Source organism: Talaromyces proteolyticus, assembly GCF_021365285.1.
Source record: "Talaromyces proteolyticus strain PMI_201 chromosome Unknown BGW36scaffold_17, whole genome shotgun sequence".
Classification (NCBI taxonomy): Eukaryota; Fungi; Ascomycota; class Eurotiomycetes; order Eurotiales; family Trichocomaceae; genus Talaromyces; species Talaromyces proteolyticus.
This window is the reverse complement of record NW_025764293.1, coordinates 50,573-71,549: the sequence shown is the minus strand read 5'-3', so window position 1 is coordinate 71,549 and position 20,977 is coordinate 50,573. Positions and strand designations below refer to the sequence as shown.

At 50.4% G+C, this 20,977-nt stretch overlaps 10 protein-coding genes across 10 annotated transcripts; 4 read left to right on the top strand and 6 right to left on the bottom strand.

The window, feature by feature from the left end:
* Positions 1-1,589: 1,589 nt before the first annotated feature.
* On the bottom strand, positions 1,590-2,198 carry BGW36DRAFT_434002 (uncharacterized protein; the record flags this gene model as incomplete). The annotated part of the gene is made up of 2 exons (XM_046221352.1): positions 1,590-1,950; positions 2,023-2,198. The coding sequence occupies 2 exons, from the start codon at positions 2,196-2,198 to the stop codon at positions 1,590-1,592; spliced, it is 537 nt and encodes a 178-aa protein (XP_046065175.1).
* A 735-nt stretch (positions 2,199-2,933) lies between these two features.
* BGW36DRAFT_309647 (phthalate transporter) lies at positions 2,934-4,705 on the bottom strand (the record flags this gene model as incomplete). The annotated part of the gene is made up of 4 exons (XM_046212421.1): positions 2,934-3,454; positions 3,530-4,017; positions 4,136-4,447; positions 4,602-4,705. 4 exons carry the CDS (start codon positions 4,703-4,705, stop codon positions 2,934-2,936), a joined length of 1,425 nt encoding a protein of 474 aa, XP_046065174.1.
* A 642-nt stretch (positions 4,706-5,347) lies between these two features.
* BGW36DRAFT_309446 (uncharacterized protein) lies at positions 5,348-6,090 on the bottom strand (the record flags this gene model as incomplete). Its single annotated transcript, XM_046212403.1, has 2 exons — positions 5,348-5,623; positions 5,689-6,090. 2 exons carry the CDS (start codon positions 6,088-6,090, stop codon positions 5,348-5,350), a joined length of 678 nt encoding a protein of 225 aa, XP_046065173.1.
* A 752-nt stretch (positions 6,091-6,842) lies between these two features.
* BGW36DRAFT_309738 (putative MFS monocarboxylate transporter) lies at positions 6,843-8,398 on the top strand (the record flags this gene model as incomplete). The annotated part of the gene is made up of 3 exons (XM_046212433.1): positions 6,843-7,018; positions 7,157-7,536; positions 7,617-8,398. The coding sequence occupies 3 exons, from the start codon at positions 6,843-6,845 to the stop codon at positions 8,396-8,398; spliced, it is 1,338 nt and encodes a 445-aa protein (XP_046065172.1).
* Positions 8,399-8,748: 350 nt separating this feature from the next.
* Positions 8,749-9,731, bottom strand: BGW36DRAFT_392049 (uncharacterized protein). Its single transcript, XM_046217648.1, has one exon. The coding sequence runs from the start codon at positions 9,505-9,507 to the stop codon at positions 9,055-9,057; it is 453 nt and encodes a 150-aa protein (XP_046065171.1). The 5' UTR covers positions 9,508-9,731; the 3' UTR covers positions 8,749-9,054.
* Positions 9,732-9,748: 17 nt separating this feature from the next.
* BGW36DRAFT_309564 (amine oxidase) lies at positions 9,749-11,001 on the bottom strand (the record flags this gene model as incomplete). Its single annotated transcript, XM_046212417.1, has 3 exons — positions 9,749-10,142; positions 10,247-10,697; positions 10,785-11,001. 3 exons carry the CDS (start codon positions 10,999-11,001, stop codon positions 9,749-9,751), a joined length of 1,062 nt encoding a protein of 353 aa, XP_046065170.1.
* Positions 11,002-12,513: 1,512 nt separating this feature from the next.
* BGW36DRAFT_309675 (benzoate 4-monooxygenase cytochrome P450) lies at positions 12,514-13,834 on the top strand (the record flags this gene model as incomplete). The annotated part of the gene is made up of 2 exons (XM_046212425.1): positions 12,514-12,727; positions 12,789-13,834. The coding sequence occupies 2 exons, from the start codon at positions 12,514-12,516 to the stop codon at positions 13,832-13,834; spliced, it is 1,260 nt and encodes a 419-aa protein (XP_046065169.1).
* A 1,957-nt stretch (positions 13,835-15,791) lies between these two features.
* BGW36DRAFT_352691 (uncharacterized protein) lies at positions 15,792-17,267 on the top strand (the record flags this gene model as incomplete). The annotated part of the gene is made up of 4 exons (XM_046213392.1): positions 15,792-15,989; positions 16,052-16,427; positions 16,534-16,651; positions 16,733-17,267. The coding sequence occupies 4 exons, from the start codon at positions 15,792-15,794 to the stop codon at positions 17,145-17,147; spliced, it is 1,107 nt and encodes a 368-aa protein (XP_046065168.1). The 3' UTR covers positions 17,148-17,267.
* A 113-nt stretch (positions 17,268-17,380) lies between these two features.
* Positions 17,381-18,489, bottom strand: BGW36DRAFT_365759 (oxidoreductase; the record flags this gene model as incomplete). The annotated part of the gene is made up of 2 exons (XM_046214687.1): positions 17,381-18,170; positions 18,194-18,489. The coding sequence occupies 2 exons, from the start codon at positions 18,487-18,489 to the stop codon at positions 17,381-17,383; spliced, it is 1,086 nt and encodes a 361-aa protein (XP_046065167.1).
* A 428-nt stretch (positions 18,490-18,917) lies between these two features.
* On the top strand, positions 18,918-20,676 carry BGW36DRAFT_365758 (uncharacterized protein; the record flags this gene model as incomplete). Its single annotated transcript, XM_046214686.1, has 2 exons — positions 18,918-19,391; positions 19,441-20,676. 2 exons carry the CDS (start codon positions 18,918-18,920, stop codon positions 20,674-20,676), a joined length of 1,710 nt encoding a protein of 569 aa, XP_046065166.1.
* Positions 20,677-20,977: the final 301 nt, after the last annotated feature.

Here is a 20,977-nt window from a genome sequence, read left to right as displayed (position 1 = left end):
TACAGATGGAGTAAGATCCATTATCAAAGAAAAAGTTAGTCAAAGAGAGAGCAGCTCTAGGGAGATTATAATAAAAGAACAGAAACAGAGTCAAGGAGGAGGTTAGCCTTATATAGTTGTGCTGACAGCATTTCGACAACCTAGCATCTTAAATTACCAAAATGCTCGAGCAATCCACCTAGTATTGGCTCTCATGGGTTCTTAGCAGTCCAAAGAGGCTGACACACCTAGCCAATCTAGTCAATGATAATACCTACCTAAAGGGAAAAGATTTCATATCATTTAGTGAGAATTTCGCTGGCTAAGTGGTAGATCTATGTTCCTAAACTATCTGTAATACATTCTAATCAAATCTATATTAAACAACACTCTTTAGGCTAAAACAAAATTAACGACTTTAAATATAATTATACACCTAATACTACTAGATCTTATCTCTATATAGTCACGTTATTAGCTGGCTTGATGAGACTCTCTCTACCTTATATCAGTATACCAGATTATATACAGCATCAAGTTCTATAAGAACACAATTAAATTATAAAATAAAAAAAATAACAAAATATAATAAGAGAGAAAATGACAGTCATTTATTAGATTTATATAATTCACATACCTAATATATTTGAAAGTCAAGAATAGTAACTTCAACTAATTATTTTACCCTACCTCTCTTCTTTTTCCTCTTAATACTCCCTTTAATCTTCTTCGATGATTTCTTTATTGCCTTAATCCTTTTTTAACTTTCTTTACTATATTCTTTTTCTTCTCTTTCTTTCATATTTTTTTTATTTTTACTACGGCCTTTATGGTCACAACTAAGTCTTTTATTAAGCTTAGTTTCTAATCACATAATCAAGAGAATAAACTGATATAGAAGTATTAATTTTCATACTTTCTTTAACCAACTTACTCCATTATATATAGCAGAAGTCATCAGATTTTCAGATTTAAAACCAATGATGAATGATTTCTATATTATATTATAGAGGAAATCTGCCTTAACCGCTCTCCAATAAGATTTAGAAGTGGCTTTATTTCCATATCTCTCATCTAGGAGTGAGTCTCATCCATAGACTAGATTTGATAACGAAAGTCTTTAGTGCCTTTCACCATTGGGTGAACAATTTCAATTTGAGATACAGATATTCCCCCAAACAACCCTTTTAGAATTGGTTCTTTGATGGTTTAAAAATTTGTTTGCTCACTTGATGGAGTCTTTCTGGTGGTGGCGGAGACAAGACAGTGACTGTGTGGCCATGTGAGATTTACAAAGCGAAAATCGCAGAAGCACTTTTCATAGATGTGCTTATTTGTTTCCTATTCTTATTCCTATGCTATTGATCCTTTAGTGGTCTCAATATTTTTGTAAGGGTTTGCATTGCATGATCGTTGGCCCATTGTTGGAAAAAATAAGATCCAACCGATACTAGATCGATGTGGCGATCAGATTAAGATCACAGAGGATGTTGACGCAGTCGGTGCTTCATAAAGTGCACTTTCAGTATATCTTTACGAGCGTATTCGTATTGTCCTGCTCGAGGATGCAAGTTAGAGCGGCCAAGACAGATGGGGCATAAAAGTCTCTTCTATTCCTCCTCACTCTCCATGGAAATAGGATCATCTTCAGTCTTTTGTGGAGGCGGTTTATTGAAACGGATTCGCTCCTGCAATTTCCTCAGTACTTCGAGATGGTATAGGGCCAGTCGCATCTCAAGGGATCGAATACGGTCCTCGAGCAATTCGTCATAACTGACTTTGTCCACGTCTCTATTCTTGAACTCGAGATCCGTGAGAGCTCTTCTCTCCGGCAATACATGAGACGTGTCTGGTTCAAAGGTAACGGGCTTTCCCTCATAGTTTCCTTCGATAATTTGATTCCTAATGATGTCGAACAAACTTTTGTGCTGCTCAACCTCGGCCGCTTTATAACGTCTCTTCCTCTCCGACCTGTTTTTGTTCTAGGCCGCTTCAAACTCCGCATACAAATCCGTGCCTCGAGCCTTGTTTAACATCTGGTACCGTGCAATCAAATCAGTGCGAAGCGTGTCATACCGGTTCTTCAGTGTGCAGAGCTCATGACCCTTCTCAATCTCTTCCTTTCGCTTATAATTCAATCCTTGTGGCACGGATGGGTCCCGAGTCAATCCCGAATTGGTCGCAAGTTTGATTAAGGTATCTCTGGTCGGAGTTCCCATAAATGCGGATTGAGTGTATCATCCGGAACCTGGACATAGTATGCAAACGGATCGCTCTTTCTATGCCCCATAATTTTGTTCCGGGAATGCTCATCTAGGTGCCCTTCACAATCTAGGTCAGTACATATGGTTCTTGATCCGACGAGGAAGCCCTTACTTAGATTGGCAGCAGCGTCTTTGAAGATAGGATAAGGGATGTCATTGTACTGAAACCTATCTCTCTCTGCTATACAGTGTCTTCCATTTATATATAAGAAAACATGAAAAATATGAGGTTCTTATCAACTCCGATCTAGTAACTCCGGCTTACAATAACTCTGGTTTACTAACTCTAGCCTACTGGCATGTGCTGTTAAGGAACTCAGAGTATTCTATGAATAACTGCAAAGAGCTTTGTACAGCACTAGACTATTTGGGTTGTTACATACTTGCATGAAAATGAGACTTGATCACTCTCCTCCACCTTGCGCTCTATGCAACACGTAGACCCCTATGCCAGCGATAAAATAAGCAATACACTGTTACAGCAAGCTTTTCATACTAGTTTTCTTTTCGGGAACGTTAATTGTACTTTTGAAATCCCGTGAAATTTTGGCCTCATTATCAGGCCAACCTTGATATTAGCCAAGAATAATATCCCTTCCGAGTTCGACTCAGGTTCCTGCTGAGCTTGATGAAATCACAAACCCATCCAGATGGGGTCGAACGGCAGGAGGGTGACAATCTCTAGCAGCACTAGAGCGTGTACGTAAAGCCTTCCAGGCCTTCCAGGATCTTCTGACCGGTTCTGGCCTTGTTGTTCGCGTATCGGAACCACAGAGACAGGCCAGCCACGCATATCAGAATGATAATGTTGCAGGCAATTGAGGCATAGATGCCCGGCAAATAACCTGGACTATCCTGGCTTCTGAAGACGAGCGCGCCGGCAATGCCGCCAATACCACCGAAGCCAACCAAGGTAGCACTGCAAAACGCGCGCTTCCAGTGGCCGCGGATGTTATTGGCCTGGTAGGTCAGGACCGGAGGCGTGTTTCCACTGGCGCCTGCCACGATGATGAATACGCCAAAGTAGCGGACAGGGTTGGAGTGGTCGAATCCCATCAGAACAAGCCCAATCAAGGAGAGGACAGCATTGAATGCAATGATGGGACCGCGGATGCGGTAGCGGTCGCCAATCCAGGCTTGGATGTACATGACGATGCCGGTGAAGATCCACGGCGGCACAATGAGACACTGCGATGCGGCGACGGAGAAGCCTGCAAGTAAAAGCATGTTAGGTGAGGCTGTAGAAGGCGTACAAATATATCTGAAGCGAAAGTGGGATTACATACCCATGCCGACAAGAATGATGGGCAGAAAATAGTTGATGGAGTAGCCCACGGTGGTGACACAGAAAAATATGATGGCGTACACCCAGATCTTGATGTCGAGCGCGGGTTGGAGGAACTTGCCGAGGGAGAAGGGCTCGGTGATGGCGTCCCCTCGATCCCGGTTGACGCGACGGATGATGAAGTCGCGCTCTTCCACGGTGAGGAATCTCCATGCCTTGTGAGCCTCCTCGGGGAACCCGACAAGGAGAGCAAATGAGATGACAGCACCGACGCAGGAAATGATGCCCTCGATGATAAAGATCCATCGCCAGCCGGCCAGATTCGCCGTCTTGTTCATCTTGGACAGGCCAAAAGCAAGGATGCCGCCTAGGGCACCAGCCACGCAGGCCAGGCCATAAAAGGCAGTGTATCGCTTCTGCATGTCGAATCGGGTGTACCAGGTGCTGAGGAGGTACACGGCTCCGGGAAACAAGCCAGCTTCAAACACACTGATACGATGAAAACGTAACGGATTAGCATGCCATCTGTGGTGGGCGGGGAGAGTTTTCTCCGGGGGGGGGTAGCCAGAGATGCTCTTCCAGACGAAGGAGTGAAGTTCAAGCGTACCCGATCAAGACGCGCAGGCCAGCGAGGCTCTCCCACGTGTTGACGAAGCCGGTGCCAATCATGACGATACCCCACAGCAGGGTGATGGTGCTGAGGAAGATCCGCGGGCCGAGCTTCCTGGTGAGCACGCTGCCGAGCGGCTGGAAGACGGTGTAGGCGGCGAAGAAGGTGCTGATGATGAGGGAGTAGCGAGTGCCGACTTGCAGCTGTAGGTCCTTGTTGAGGCCGGCAATGGCGGCGCTGGAGATGTTAACGCGGTCCACGAGCGAGATAACATAGATGACTGCTAGCACTCCGATGAGTCGTACGTCTCTGCATTTTTGTTTTCATCTGTAAATAAATGGTTCCTTTGGGGGGGGGGGGGAGGCGTGGTTCAAAAACACTGGCCCTTGACCGACGCTTGCTGCTTGAACTGGAAACGAGAGAAGCCCAAGTTGAAAGGGGGACGGGGCACAGTGAAACTTACATTCGACGAATGATTCGCTTTTGCCTAGCCGGTGAGAAAACCTCGTCGTCGTTGGTATCCGAGCAAGGACTCGGGGCCAGGCTGTCGACATTTTCCTTTGCCATAGAGCCCTCGGCCTCGCAGTGCAGGTTCTGCGACGGCATGGATAACTTTGGAGCGGCCATTTTTATTAAGAAGGCAGAAAATAGAGTCACCAATGACTTTTTTCTCTCTCCTGTTTTATGTAGGTAAAATTATTTTCTGTTTGCTCAATGGTGAAACGCTGGAGAGGCAGTGAAACGTGCTTCCACATCGACTAAAGAAACAGAAGAACGGAAAGCAGCTTATATTTGGTCGAAGGAGGGCTGACTGAACGGGCTCGAGAATCTGTGGCAGATGCAGGCTAGATAAGCAGAACGGAAGTTACAGTGCATATAACGAGAAAAGCGTACCCAAGATTCATTGACGCTTCAGGGGAGCGCACCAGAATGGTGACAAAACACGTGGCTACAGGGATCTAAGTGTCTGGAAGGGGCAAAGGAAGGGAAATGGAATGGTGTGTTCAGGAGCAGCTCTTCAGCAGGTTCAGCAGATCCATTGCCCTGGCGGCCGCGCAGGACTCGTGGGCGACGTTTCTCATACCCCACAACACGCATGAGAAGAGTTCTTAGAGGCGCAGTATTCTTATTTTTTTAGTAATAGAATTTTTATGATTTTCTATGATTTTCATGATGCATTCGGTACTTTTACAGTGTTCTTTATCAAAGTCAAACTTTTGCCCTAGGAGCTTTGGTCGGGTGTTCCAGCTCCCACTTCTCGCGGAGAGCATTGGCCCTCTCGGATTTCTTGGTGAATCCGTCGAACAAGGCTGGAAAGCCGCCACCGAGAGTGCGAATATCCTTGGGGCGACCAGTCTTGACGTCTACGTATGTGGTTGTGCCTTTGATCTGGGCCACAATAGCCTGTTGCTGGAGCGAGAAGAGCACAGTGGTGCCGCCGTTGCGAGTGGGCTCAATCTTTTCCTGCCGATAAGCGGCAATGACCTGTTGGAGACATTGACTTGTTAGTACTCTTAGCGATGGGGTGGGCTGAGAAAGGAGCCACGAACCACATCGGGGTACTTGACCTGGCGCTTGATCTCGAGGTCAAATCTGCGGACCATGGGGGCGACCGTCTTGCCGTTCATGACACCGGCGAGCTCCTCAGTGGAGAGGAACTCGTCGTAGCTCTCCATGACGCGGATCCAACTGGCGCCCATGAATGACACAAACTGGGCGTTCATTACGTGACCGAACGGGTCCTGATGCTCAGCCCAGAGGATGGCATGCTCTACCATGGTGTCTGGGTCGAAGCCCATGGCCTCGAGGGTGGACAGCGCGCGGGCACGCAGCGATTCGTAGGGGTCTGTGTTTGGGTGAGGGCCAGGGGCACCTGCGCGTCCATAGGGCGACAGGCCGGCCGAAGCAGCTAGCCTTGCTGACCTTGGCTTGATGTTACCGCCGTCTGACATGGTGCGTACTAGGCGATAGTGATTAGGGTGGCTTTCTCGGCGAGTTGATGGGTTTGGTGTAATGTTAATATGAGAGAGTAAGCAGAAATGTGAGAAACGGGAGAAAGATGCTCTCCTGTAGAGTTGGTTAGCTGCCACACGGAAACGCTGATATAGATGAAGCGGGTGCAGCGAGAGTGACGGTAGCAATGAAGGCGTTGGTTGTAAAACAAGCCGTAGGAGTGCCGAGGTTGGAGGGGTCTGGCATACAGGGAGGGGGGTGGGCATGCAGCACAAGAGAGACAAAGAAAGGCAAGGTATTATCCGTACGGAGGCATACAGACCTAGTTGGGATGTCACGTGATGCTCCACCGCTTTATGGATGGGATGTGATGGCATGTGAGAGGAAGGATAGAGGGTAGCAGCGGCGCAACCAGGCAGGGTTGTTTGAGTTTCGGCGCTTCTGTCTGGGGTGATGCATGCATGGGTCCTGCAAGGGTTTCCCTTCGGTGATTATCGCAACGAATGAGGCTCCAAGGCTCGGGGCAAATCTGCGGGTGCGGCGTCGCCCCGCTTCTGGCGAAACTCAATGTGCTTACTGCATTGATTCAAAAATGGATACGCCTGGTGGTTGCTTCCATTTAGTCTGGGGTTGCCGTTGCTTAAACACAAGATTCACGCTTTAAACCAGAAGGAGGCTGGTCAGAAGCAAACGAGGGCAACCGTCCAGAACCTTTTATGTTCAATTGTTTTTTCCTTTTTTTAAAACAAAAATGGCCCCAAGCAGCTCTTCCGTCAGCGAAAAGGGTCTCGGCTTGAAGGCTCCCAACTCGAGCCTCAACAGCGATGCCGTCCCTGCTGCTACTGCTACTGCTGCCGCCGCTCCCAGCCTCGGTCGCACCGAATGGCTTCAAATTTTGAGCACATTCATTGTGTTTACGAATACCTGGTAATGTAATTCTCTCTCGTTGTGATTTTGTATTTGCTTCGCTTCTCGTGGTGTCAGAAGCACCTCTGTTTGGAATGCACCCCCAGCCGAGACAAGCCTCTGCTAACGCAGCAATTCGTTGTTTGTTGTTCTGCACAGGGGGTTCCTACTCACCTCGGGCGTCCTGCAGGCGCATTACGAGCTCGTGCTCCTCAGGGACCAGTCGAGCTCCAACATCTCATGGATTTCCACCACCTGCGCCTTCCTGGTTCTGTCCGCCGGCATCGTGACGGGGCCGCTCTACGACCGCGGGTTCTACAGGCTGCTGCTCCTGGCGGGCAGCGTCCTGCAGGTGTTCGGCCTCATGATGCTCAGCATTTCCACCCGGTACTATCAGTTGTTCTTATCCCACGGCATCTGCATCGGAATCGGCGCCGGTGTCGCCTTCACCCCCAGCGTCTCGGCGGCGGCGCGGAGCCTGCCCCACCCTGCTACCCGCGCCAAGGCTATGGGCCTGATGGCCTCCGGTAGCTGCATTGGTACGTATATACAGATGTACATGTATATGTGTATCTTCTTTTTTCCCTTATTGCTACAGACATACTGACCAGAACGTTAGGAGGCATCGTCTTCCCCCTCGCCCTCCGCGCTCTCATCCCCGAGGTTGGCTTCCCCTGGGCCATCCGCATCATCGCCTTTATAGTCCTCGGGCTGTACTTCCTGTCATACCTGGTGCTGCTCCAGAGCAGCGCCCAGGTGCAGGCCGGCTCCTTTGTCCGTGCCTTTTTCGACGTCTCCTCGCTTACCGACGCGCCATTCATGATGCTGTGCGTCGCGTCGCTCTTCAGCGCCACGGCCTTTTACATCCCGCTGCTGTACCTGCCGCTGCTCACGGCGATCCGCGTCCCGTCAATCAGCCCCGACTTGAGCCTCGACCTCCTCGCCATCCTGAACGGAGCGTCCGCCGTCGGGCGGCTCCTGGCGGGTCTAATCGCCGCCGTGTGCGGCTCCACAGAGACCGTCGCCGTGTCGCTGGTGGCCGGGTCCGTGCTCCTCTTCTGCTGGATGGCCGTCGACACCCTCGCCGGCACCCTGGCCTGGGTGGTCTTCTGGGGCATGGTGTCGGGCATCCTGGTGACGCTACCCGGCGCTTTTATCCCTTTTTTCTGCCCGTCCATAGCCGTCATCGGTACCCGCTCCGGCTTCTACTGGGCGTGGGTTGGCCTCGGCATGCTGATCGGGAGTCCCATCGGAGGCGCCATCTACCCCCTCCAGTCATCAGGTGGCGGATACTGGCACTTGCAAGTCTTTGCCGGCGTCTTCATGATGGGCGCCGCCGTACTCACAGTTTACCCAATCGTTCACCTGCGACACAGGAACCGCAGAGCTGCTGCGAGCTAATGTAGAAGTCAAGACTGTTATGTATTAACGGGCCGTCATATTTAGCTAGGATCAGTTTCTGAGTTGCCTTTGTTTTGTTTTTGTTTTTTTTGTCATATTAATTGCTTACCTGTGTCACCTAGCGTATAAGGTGCCTGCTTGGCTGTTACGTTGATTGTCGGGGTTGCAGGCCCTTTATGAACCCCAAAGCAGAGATTCAATTCATGAATTTGCGACTATCGCAACACAGCACTTCACTTCCGATGACTGTACATAAAAATTAGTTTTTAATAATTTTTGCAATAAGCGCAATTAAAAGTAAAAAAGGTATATTTAATATCTTATTAAGAAAAATTTTCTAAAATCTATCAGACCCTTCCATAAACCGCAGCCGACGGCCAAATTAGGCCAGACAATGAGAAATTTATTGCGCTAAGCCCTTCCCAGAATGGTATCCGTTGAGATAAGCTTGGACAAAGCATCGTCGATCATCTTCGTAATAATTTAGCTGATATACCACACGCTCCCCAGCTGTTTATCCCAGGCACTAACGGGTTTACCGTATTACTAGAGTCATTAGAGACTAGCCTTGGTCCATAAGCCTTCAGAGTCGAACACGCAAAACATAATCCTGCAACTCCGTACCGCAGCCCGCTCGAGGACCTGAACGAGCCCATCTACTGCAAGTTCCCCCTGATCCCGACGGCCGCATTGGACAGCAGTCTGATCCTGATGGAATCGATTCCCATGCCGACGCCGAATCTCAAAGCCAGCCGGGCGACGCCCGCGCCGTACGCGGCCGCTGTCTCGTCCTCAATGTCCTGGATCAGATCAAGCGGTGCTGTGCTCGCGTGGCCGTCGGTGATGAGCCGTGCGGCGTGGGCTCCCGCGGCGAAGCCGTCCTCATGGAATCCGTAACCCATCCACGCACCCGCGAAGTAGATGCAGGAGACGCCGTTGATCCTGTGCAGGTGGCGCGTCATGAGCAGGCTCTCGTGGCTGATGAGCGGGTGGTAGTACTCTATCTGGCCCTGGACTGCCGAAGGCACCCCCAACGGGTTCATGGAGACGAGGACCCTGCCGGGGCTGTTCTTCTCGCCGGGCGAGGGAATGGACTGGAGCCTGTTCATGTCGAATGTGATGGAGATGCTTTTCGCTGCGTTTTTGGTTGCCTGGTCGTGGCGCACCACGCCGACACCGCCGCAGCCGACTAGGGAGCAGTTCCAGGCGGCTGCCCGGCGTTTTGGGAGTCGCTGTTTGACGTTTTTGTTAGTAATGGCTTCAAATTAAATAAGCACCTTTCGATCAAATAAAATGTCTTTTGATCAAATAAAATGTCTTTTGATCAAATAAATGTCTTTTGATTAAAATTCAATCAAATAGGAAAAAAAAAAAAAAAACAGGAACGGGAAAAATAGAACAACTTACAGATATGTCAGAGTGTAGATAGCACACATTTCTTCTGGTTGTAAAGGCACCAAGGATCCTGCGCTCCAGCGCGCTGGCATCTTGGCCAAGCAGAGATACGGCCTGGTTGGCATGAATTGCGAGTACCACATGGTCAAAGGTCTCGATTGAACCATCGGCGAAGCTGAGCAGGGCCTTTCCGTCAACCCTCGTCACACTCCTGACAACGGTATTCAAGTGAAGCTTGTGATGGTGCGGCATCTGTCTCTGGAATTCGTCCACATATGTCTTGGAGCCATTGGCGAATGTGCGCCACCGGAGAGTCTTGGTGACGGTATCCAGCAAGCTGTGGTTATGCCTGAAAATAAAAAATTAGTACAAAGTATAGAAGAAAATGAGCGGCTCATTTTTTATTTTTCTTCTTTCTCCTTTGTTTTTGCCGCCTGGCGAGGGATCACTTACATAAACTGGATGAGGTTTCTCGCCGGAAAGTTGGCCGCAAACTCATCCGGGTCGATGCACCACGGCGCCGCGACCATGGGGATGAGGAAGTAGATGATGAACTGCTCCGAGTACTTTTGCCTCTTGAGGTAGTCGGCGATGGACTCGCGGCGGTTGACCTTGAGGTCCTTTTCGATGGCCGCAATCTCCTCTTCCACCGACCCAACAAACTTCTTGGGCGGCGACACGGGCGCCTGCTGTGCGAGGATGTCGCGCGCAAACAGGTTAAAGTAGACAATGTCAAACATCAGACGCCAGAACCAGGGGCTGAAAAGGCGGGACAAAGTGCCCACAAAGGCCATGATAGAGAGGCTGTTCCACTCCAACGCCCCGTTCAGGGCCGACACGCCAAACGACATGTCCGTCGGGATTGTCTTGACGCCGAGTTCCTGGAGGAAAGACGTGAATTGGGCTGTCGAACCGCCATCAGTAACGATTTTCAAGTTTATAATCATACCCAAGATTATACTTAGGCTGGGAAAAAGTTGTGGCGACTTACGATATGTTGCCTCTTCCATGACAACGAACCCTGTGTCTACATCCACCGTTCTGCCGTTGCCCGTAAACGGCATCGAATTGGCATGCCCGCCGAGCTTGTCACTGGACTCATAAATGTCCACAGTGCACCGCTGGTTTCGCAGCTTCCAGGAGCATGCCATGCCGGAGATGCCTCCGCCTACAATGGCTACGCGCGGGCGACGGACGGTTGCCGTCATTTTAGCGGTATAAAGGCTTTGGTTCTAACAAAACTTGAACGTTTTAGACAACGTCGTCTTTGCAGTTGGCTGGTGCCGACGAATAAGGTATAACTTGTCTGTGTCTCTCTCCTAATAGAAAGAATAAAGGGTTATAGAAAGAGTGGGGCCAAGGTTCTGCCGGAAGTTTTTTTGATTTGCAGAAAGCCAGGGTATGTAAGTATTCACTGCCCCCATAATGCGTATAAGATGGGAGGTTTATCCATCCGCTAAGATGACCTGTTTTGCAAGGCTCTTTGAACCCGACCAAACAAATCATGGGTGTTCTCAAACCGAGGTACGAATACGCCAACTACTTCGATTGCTAGATTTATTGATTCTCTTCCAACGTCTATTTTTTATGGATATAGATATACACTTACTCACCCGCTTGCCAATTTAGTGCGCTGAGTGTCAGGTAGAAACAGGGTCATGAAGGACAACAATCAGTGCAAGAAGAGGTGCGGTGTCATATCCATTTTTTGGTGTGATAGTTCGTGTAGCTCGGCCAACGCCTGGGACATGACCTCGTCCCTGCATCCGATGTATCCAAGTATTGTGACATCGGAAAGTGGGCTGCTTATTTAGGGACCAGTGGATCGGCAGTCGAGACTGTAAGACGGAGACTATCGACTTGACCTTTAATTCTCCTTGCTACCCATGTCACACTTACAGCCTGATTTCCGCACTTCGGCTATTGAATATTACGCTCACTTCTGTAATAAGAAAGCTAGGGTAGGGGTTGGCGTGTGGGTGGGCAAGATAGATCTGCAAAATCTTACACGCCCCCGCTTAGATGATAATCTCCTGCATATTATTAATCATACACCCTTTTTAAATCGCAACGAGACGATGGGGGGCACCAGGCCATGGACGAACTTGGTTTTAATAATTGGAGGACTGTAATCTCGTGCCAGGAAACTACTGAAATACTATTTCAGAGGCATGCGCATCACTTTTCCAGACAGGCGAGTCCATCATCATGGCTTATACACTTGGCTGCACGTCGATTCAGGCTATCGGCCTCCTGGGAGGCTGCCTCACAGTTTATGTATGCGTCCATTGCAATTTGAAAGCTGCCTTACAAGTGATAACTGACCGTTTCTTCCCTTAGTGCTTCGCCGTGGTCGTGTACAGACTCTACTTCCATCCTTACTCTAAAGTTCCTGGCCCTTTCTGGGCCAAGGTCACCAACGTCTATTCTGCGTATCATTCATGGACTGGTGACATGCACACAGATGTCCAGAGATGCCATCATCAATATGGTATACAGTTGAACTTCTGGCTTCCCTTCCGCATACAAGCAAACTAACACCACATCCAGGTGATGTCATTCGTTACGGACCCAATCAACTTCTCACACTGCACCCAGCAGACCTTATATGTATGTTTTTCGGTGGCTACCAGGTTGCAAAATGAATTCATCCTCTAACAATGCAGCTAGCAATTTACGGTCACGGCGCGCCGTTCCGCAAGTCAAAGGGTTATGAGACCATGATTCCCCTAGATGATGGCTGGAGTACCATGACCTCCATCGACAAGACATTGCACAAGAACTTGCGTCAGACCTTGCGATCCGGTCTGGGAAACGACTATCTCAAACGCTTCGAGCCCGCCATTCTCCGCCAGCTTAAGAAATATTATGCTGAACTCACCAAGGACAAGAAGCCTGATGGCTGGAGCAATGCAGTCAACATGAGAAAATGGAGTAAGTCTACGAGCTACAAAAAAGTTCAGCCGGTGATGGGTCATTGACTAACACCGCGTAGACCTATACCTGGGATTCGACACAATGTCAGACTTTGGGTTCGGAATCTCGACCAATCTGCTCTTCGATTCTGCCCGGGACTTTATCTTTCCGACGCTTCACGTCCATGAGAAGAAAATGGGCCTGTACGAGCAGCTTCCGACACTCAACAAGCTGGGCATCGGCAAAGTCATCGCCAAGGTGCTCCTCAAGGTTTTTCCGCAAGCCAAGCGGTTTGCGGAATGGTACGAATCGTTCCTCAACAAGGCCGTCGCCGCCAACACGACCGAGAGCCGTGGCATCTTTGGCCCTGTCATCCAGAGCGGTCTGGGTCAGGCCAAGACCCCCGGGCACAACAAGGCGCAGATGATCGCGGAGGGCTCGTTTAGCGTCTTCTCCTCGGCCGACGCCTACAGCATCACTCTATCGGGCCTGTTCCACTACCTGAGCCACTACCCGGAGGCATACGAGAGGCTGGCGGCGGAGCTGCGTGGCATGTACAAGCCCGGCGAGGACATTGTCTGGGACTCGCGCCTCGAGTCCAACGTCTACCTCCGCGCGGTGATTAATGAGGTGATGCGTCTCCTGCCCCCGGCCTGCGGTGTGCACTGGAGGGAGTGCGAGAAGTCGGGCGTCTTTGTGGGCCCCAATCGGGTCGCCGTCACGCCTGGAAGTGATGTCGGGGTCAGCGTCTTTGCGCTGTGCAGGGACGGCAGGATCTTCCGCGACCCTCTGCGATTTTGGCCGGAGCGCTGGGTCCCAGGCACCCTGGTAGAGGAGGAGTTCGCAACGGCCCGCAAAATGTTCGTCCCCTTCTTGATTGGGCCGCGGAACTGCGCCGGCAGCCACGTCGCCGTTATGATTGCCAGCATCACCTACGCCTACACCCTGGTCAACTACGACTTCCGCTTTGGGCCGGAGCAGCAAAAGATCGGCGGTGGCGGCGGGGGGCCTGGGTATCGAAGCCCTGTGGAGGAAGGTGAGGACAAGGAGCTCAAGTTTGAGAGCCACTACTCCATCGCGGGCTGGGACAATGGCCCATTCATTGAGCTCAAGGCTACGCAGTGAGGAATTGATGCTAGCTTATTTGGTTAGACTTTTCACCTCTTTTTGATGCCTTGTGCTAGTAAGAACATAGTCAAGGCTATGCCTATTATTGCCATTTTCCGTGTATTATTTTTACTAGATTCAAAAAGGCATTATTTATTTTTTGTACTACCCCAAGCCAGCAATATCCTAGTGGTGGGGCACAATTGATCAAAGAGAGTGTAAATAGGTGAAGCCAGTTTCGAATTTGCCTGTACTAGCACCAACGCTTGGCCACCAAACTAGTTTTCCGCGTGTGCCATATCGTTTGTGGCGATACCCGCTGCTCTTCGGCCTGTCGTATTCTGCCCTCTCTCGGATGCCGAAAGAAGACCGCAGCGAGAGAGATTACTATGTAACACCCCATAAAGTCCCGTTCCTCCCCCTCGTCCTCGTCTTCTTCTATGGTTGTCGATTACTCGCTCCTCTGTGATACTCTTAGCCCGATTTCCCAGCCCCCACCTTGTTACCGAGGTCCTGGCGCGAGGCGAAAGTTTTATACCCTTGCCATGTACTTTCGGGGTGTAAGTTTCTGACGCCAACTACGTGCTGGGAATGACCGCAACAATCTCTACGAAAGTGTTTCCCTGATTAGCTTCATCGGAAAGTCCTACAGAGGAAATAACTTCAACAGAAAATTATACATACAAGGGTTTACATCCCGCCCATCTTACCAGTTGGAGCGAAACGATGACGATACTAAATCGAGCAAAGATTGGAACGTTGCAGGAGCCAATGCAGAGGTGCAAATATCAGCTCCCTTCTGCCTTCCCAGCGGCTCAAATTCTCCCTCTCACAAATTGTCGGGTATGCTAAAAGGGAGGACATGAGGGGAGCCGTAGTCAACGAGGACAGTTGCATGTTGCGTTGCCTCTCGGGGAATATCCGGGGACTATCTCAAGGGCCTAGTTAAATCTCAGGTAGGTAGGGGTGATAAGTGGAGCCTGTCAATTCTCTGGGCAAACCAGCTACACCCCGCACCGCAGGGTTGTTGTTGTTAATTCATATTAAAGTCCGCATCTAGGCCTGGTTTGGTTGACGGACTGTCCCACTATTTTCTATATACATGTGCCATCCTTGTAAAGAAGTGCAGACAAAATCATGATTCCATTTGGCCCCATAGTGGCCTGCATCAGACTCAACACCATATTGAATACCGATTTTAAGGAAAAAGCACCCCGCACCGCAGGGTACGAGACATGATACTGACGTAACCCTGATAAACCGCTACTACACATGCAGCCTGTGAAGCGGTGAATTCCACGCAAGGCCACATTGGGAGTGGATATTGGACCCCAATAGGTAATCTCCGTGAATAATAAAGAAGTCAGTTGGCCTAGCCTGACGATCACACCCCCACACGCCCATCAATCCTATCTATTGGCCCTGTCCTGTCTGCCCCGTACTGACTGCATTGTTTCTGCTGAGACAAGGCATTGAGTACTTTGCTGAACTATAACACCATGCAGGCAGCCAGGGGGGGGGGGGGGGGGTGCTCTTTGCACCGCCCCAGGTGGAGGTGAAAGAGACCCTAAAGCCTTACGCTACCTACTCGCTGCCTCGACGGCATTAGCTGAAGTAGCAAAGAACTTTTGCACCCTCTGGCACACCATATGGTTCCCATCAGGCAAGTCGTCCGTGATGTTTTGCTTATTATTATCAAAATTCTTCAGGCTGCCAGGTGTCGATCTGTTCGCCGTCACATATGCGGGTTGCATCGCTGCATAGTGACCCTGCTGAGTCGGCCTCATATGTTCTAGCAATCGTAATTGATGTGCTTAATCCTTCTGCGTAGTATGCAATCCGTCGTCTTTTGGCATTTGAAGCCGTAGCCGTAGCCGTAGCCTCCAACCCCCCTCACTTCTGTACCGGCTCTTGCATCATCACCACTTCATGATTTGCCTCTAACCGTCAACCACACACACACTGCGACAAAACTATGGCGAGCAACACGACAGGCAATGGCTTCATTGCCTGGAATCCCGACTTGGAGGACCACAGTAAGGGAAAGCCCGTCATGGTGATGGCTATACTGTTCACCGTCCTGATCATCATATCTACGGTATCGAGGCTGCTTATGAAACTCAAAAAAAACGGCGGACTGGCGATAGCAGACTATTTTATTTTTATTGCCCTCGTAAGCTTCGTCTTTTTTTTCTCCCTTTTCTGCACCATCGCAAATGTTTACATTCAATCCAGGTATTCAATATCACTGCCAACATTCTCGAGATTCAATCGGTGAAGCTAGGATTCGGTCGCCATCTGCAGTTCCTAGAGCGCCCGCAGGTCCTCGATCTCAAGCGCCTCAGCCAGTACAACATCCTCTTTGCCAACATTTCGCTGTGGGCTGTCAAGATTTCCATTTGTTTCTTCATCCTCCTCTTCATCAAAAACATTCACGACCGCACAAGGTACATCATCTACACCCTCATTGGTATCACGACCACGGCCAGCTTTTTGCAGGGCGTCCTCTGGGGCACCCAGGCCCGACCCCTCCAAAAGCTGTGGAATCCCGACATTCCTGGCGATGTCTCGAGCGTCAAGACACTGGTCAACTCAATTATTGCCTTTACAGGTAAGCGTACCTTTGCACTGTGCTCTTTTTCCTTTTTTTGGGGGCGGTGGATGTGGTGGCAGCCGTCGTCTGTTATCCTGTGCGAAGTTGTTGATAGCCTAGTTAGCCATCAACAGTTTGACCGACCTGTTTTACGCGCTCTGGCCCGTCTATTTAATCGGAGGACTGCAGCTGAGCCTCAAGAAAAGACTCATTGTTATGGCATTGACTGGTTCTGGACTCATGTAAGAACCGCAATCTTGAGCTTCTGAGCACCCATGTTTGGAGATGCAGAACAACAATACTAAAACCATGTACTACCACAGAGTTTTTGCGTCCTCCATAGTCCGCGCCGCCTTTGACAACGACTTTTACAACCCAGACTTCACCTGGGCCCTCGACAAGGTGTACCTGTGCACCATCATCGAGCGCAACCTTGCCGAGGTCATTGCTGACCTGCCTGCGTCCTACGCCATCATCCGCGGCGTGTCCAAGAAGACCAAGACGCTCATATCCCGGACCACCCGCCGCACCGGCCAGGACAGCAAGGCCTACGATGCCCCCAGGCCGCACAGCAGCAACATCGTCAAGGTCTCAGTGCCGCGGAACGTTTATCGTAAGAGCAGCAAGGACGAATACCAGTACTATGATGATGAGGTACCTCTGCAAACGTATTCGCCTCCAATAAATGTTATCACCATGCGCACCAGCATCGACGTCGCGGCCCACGCCGCAGACTAGAGCAACCGACTCGAGAGCCAGCGTGACATTTCTATGCGCCTGGGAACATGATCACAGGAATGTGTGATCTGGGATAATGCTACGATGTAGGAAAGGAGACTCTTGCATGGGTTTTTGTTGCTTTTTCTTTTTCTTTTTTCCTTTGCTGGTGTATAATACTGTTCTGCCTGGGACTCAATAGGTTTATATTTTGTATTGCTTTTACGACAGACTAGTAGTAGCTGTTATTAATTTCAAACCACCACGGGTTTGCCACCTTTGCTCTCTACCACCGCCTCTCCCCTACTAAGTGCCATGGCCTTCTTGACCTCCCACTCCCAAGCCGTCAGGTCAGTGTCCTCGACGCCTGCCAGGTCCTGGCCCATCTTGGGCTTCATGCTTGCGTTGCGCTCCGGGCGGAAGAGCGCCGCCAGGCTGTACCGGTCGGCAAAACGCTGCTCACCGGGCGGGTACTTGATGCGGTGCACGTTGCTGCGCAGCGCGCCGCCTGTCCACTGCACCATGGCGTCGCCGAGGTTTACGATGAGGCAGCCGGGCTGCGGGCGCACCCACCGCCATGCGTCCTCGTCAAGGGCCGAGCCGCCGGGTGTGAGGACTTGCAGGCCGCCGATGACGTTGGCCAGGAGGGTGATAGAGCCAAAATCGGTGTGGTGAATCATGCTCGTGCGGAGGTCCTCGGCGTCGGGGCTGGCGAATGCCTTGATGAAACGCACCACCGTGCCAGACAGCTCGGTCGGCCTCTGCGCTGCGGCAAAGGTCTCCGCCGGTAGCGAGAGCTGCTTGGCGAGCGTGTGGTTGATGAAGGTAGCAATCTGCTGCGAGTAGTTGAGAAACCTCTTAAAGTAGTCGATGCGCTCGATCACGAATTCCGGGAGCGCCTGCAGGTCGACGTTGCCCATGAGACCATCCTGGCCTAGGTTGAACCATTCGAATCGGTCTGGCTCCTCCGTTTCTGTCTTTGCTGCACCGCGTGGCTTGAATCTTTTTTTGTTGAATGATAAAAGTTGGTTAGCATCACGGTGTCTTTACTTAGTAGACGTTCATACCCTAGAAAACTTCGCGGAATGTCGTGCAGGTACTGGTGCTTAACACTCTCGGGCAGGTCGAAGATTTCCTGGCCGATGGTGAACAGCTGGTCAATGCATTCAATCATGGCATCGCCCATGCTCTCTCCGCGCAGATCGAGAAAGAAGAAGCCAAGCTCCTTGCAGGCGGCCAGGACCTGCTCCGCCGCCTTGGCGTCATTCTCACGCAAGCCCGCGAGCGACACTGTATTCATGGAGACTGTGGGAATATCGTCTGGGAATGGCGGGATGCCCTCAAACAGCTTACTAGAAGCCATTTTTATTCTTTGTATGTTCTTCCTGTATGTAGGTTGCTTTCAAGAGCTGTTGAAGAAGCTATTCACCTTGTTAGCAGCTAAGAAGGCACTAGTATAATCAAACGCAGCAAAGAAAAACAGCAGCCCCGCCAGGGTAGTACCCTTTTTACAACAGTTTGTGGCCTTCCCTACAAATGGCGCAACACGCAGTGTGTGGGCAGGAAGCCGGCACAGGTGGCGTGCACATATATCCGACTAGCCGTGGGCAGAAATGGCGAGGATTTAGCACATCGATCCATTCCATTCCAAAGAGGGGGGTGCAGGCGGAGCAGGCTGCATGTCAGCAGTTTACCCCTGCACCATGTCAGCAATGGCCTGTCATATTTTTGTGCCATTTGGTCCGGTTTTGTATGGTCCTCTGGCTCATTTAATATATATTTTTGTGCACCATGATTGATGGTGTAGGCGCTCTATCCTCACCATCTCCAGGGCATCGCACCATGGACCACATCGGCATTGCAGAAACTCTGTTCTCTCAGACAAGCATTCTAGCCTGGGGGACTTCTGCTTTTGTTATACTTTCCATCTATCTATTGCAAGCCAGGCATGTCTTGAGGTCATCCAGTCGCGCGGCGCCGAAGGTCGCTAGCGCCAGCAGCCACGGTATTCAGCCTCGCACGACGCAACTTCTGCCATGTTCCATCAGCCACTGCCGGCTGTTCCCCAAGCAGCACAGGTTCAAATATCCATACCTGTCAGTCGGCGTACCGGTTCGATCGCCAAGCTCGAACTGGCTGCTTTCCGTGGACAATCAGCCCTGGTGGGAGAGAGGCTGGTTTCATGTCTCGCCCAAGGACCATCTGCACCGGGGTCGGGACGGCGCGACCCTTTCTGAAAATATAGATGCATATTTAAAGCTTCAGGTATGTCGATTTGGGCTTGACACTCAAGATACCCTCCGGTCCAGCTTAGTTAACGAGTTCTGAAAAGGGTCTAGAACCTTCTGACTATCCTTTTATCTACCTCTTGACTTCACCCCGGTTTCTCAATTATGCGTTTAAACCAGCCTCATTCTGGTTCTTGTATACAGAAGACCGCACGTTAACTCACATTGTTGCGGAAGTGAACAACACCTTTGGCGAGCGACGCATGTATCTTTTCAAAGCTCCTCCCAATGGCAGCGCATTCAAAAATACGATGCGAAAGGATTTCCACGTGTCACCTTTTAGCTCCCGGAAGGGCTCCTATGTGCTCTCCAGCTCAGATCCCATGATCAAAGACCGCATTTCTCTAACCGTCACCCTGCAGTCCTCAAAAGAACATACAAAACTGATCGCTAATTGGTGGTCCATTGGCCCTGCGATTGACCCGGCCACGGTATCGCTGCTCGATTACATGTGGCTCATCATGTCCTGGGGCCCAACGATCCTCACCACATTTCCCAAGATTGTGTTTGAGGCTGTCGTGCTCGCCCAAGTCCACAGGCTGCAGGTCTGGTACAGGCCAGAACCACGGGAAACAGCGATCCCGCGGCAGCCAAACGCAAACGAGGCGTATCTAGCCTCCGTTTTTGCCCAGTATCTGGAGTTTTTCTGGGCACAATCCGAGGAGAAGTATTCCGTTTCCATCGTACCCAGACATGAAAACAACAAAGGACTTCCCGGGCATGGTACCTATGGCCTTTTGCACATGTGCATCGCGAAGGTAGAATACAAGTGTCAGACTCTGAATCTGACAGTTCATTCGCCACAGTTCTACCGCCAAATAAACACGTGCCACAAGCTTTCGGAGCTGCTAGAGATGGCACTCCTAGATCCGCACGTGGAGAATTGTACAGCATGGTCCGACGATGCAGTGGCACTGGTCAGCAGTGTTAAGGATGTTGAGCGCGCAATGGAGAAAGCGAAGGGTGCCGATTCTGGGATTGACAGCTGGTTCAACCCTTACAAAGCCATATGGATTCTGTACAGACAGCTATTATGTGCGCGTCCTCTGCCTGGAGTTTATCCGTATCCAGCTATTCCCGCTGCAAGAAGTGACATTGGCTTGCGAAAGGTATGCCCGGGATCGGACAAGCTAGTATCTGAACTTTTCTTGGATAGCTTCATCGCTCAAGAATTTGGCATAGGGTCTCAACTTCGCTATATGGCTGTTGCGTTGCGGCTTCGTTGGAGAACATGGCTCGTGGGCATCATCGGCGGAGAGTGATCGAGCACCTCCGGGCCCAGAGAGAGATATCATAAGGGCACGGTTTGATGAGTGGATGACATAGGGCTGTTCCGAATATTCGCAATTCGCAAATTATTTTTTGGGCTCTCCCTTAGAATCGCTACTACAGAGTAAAAGGGTTAGGCTAGATTTGTTTCCTCTGAGTTTAATCAATAATCATCTATCGCTTAACGATATACATCATCCAACAGCATTAGCATCATCATGGTTTCTCCCTTCATAGAGTATCTCCGTACCCCAGGTACATCTCTTCCTAAGTTGAATAACCTCTCAACTGAGA

Excerpts from the sequence above, each read along its gene's own strand:
- BGW36DRAFT_392049 (XM_046217648.1), bottom strand. The coding sequence starts at position 9,507 with ATGAACAGGCTCCAGTCCATTCCCTCGCCCGGCGAGAAGAACAGCCCC.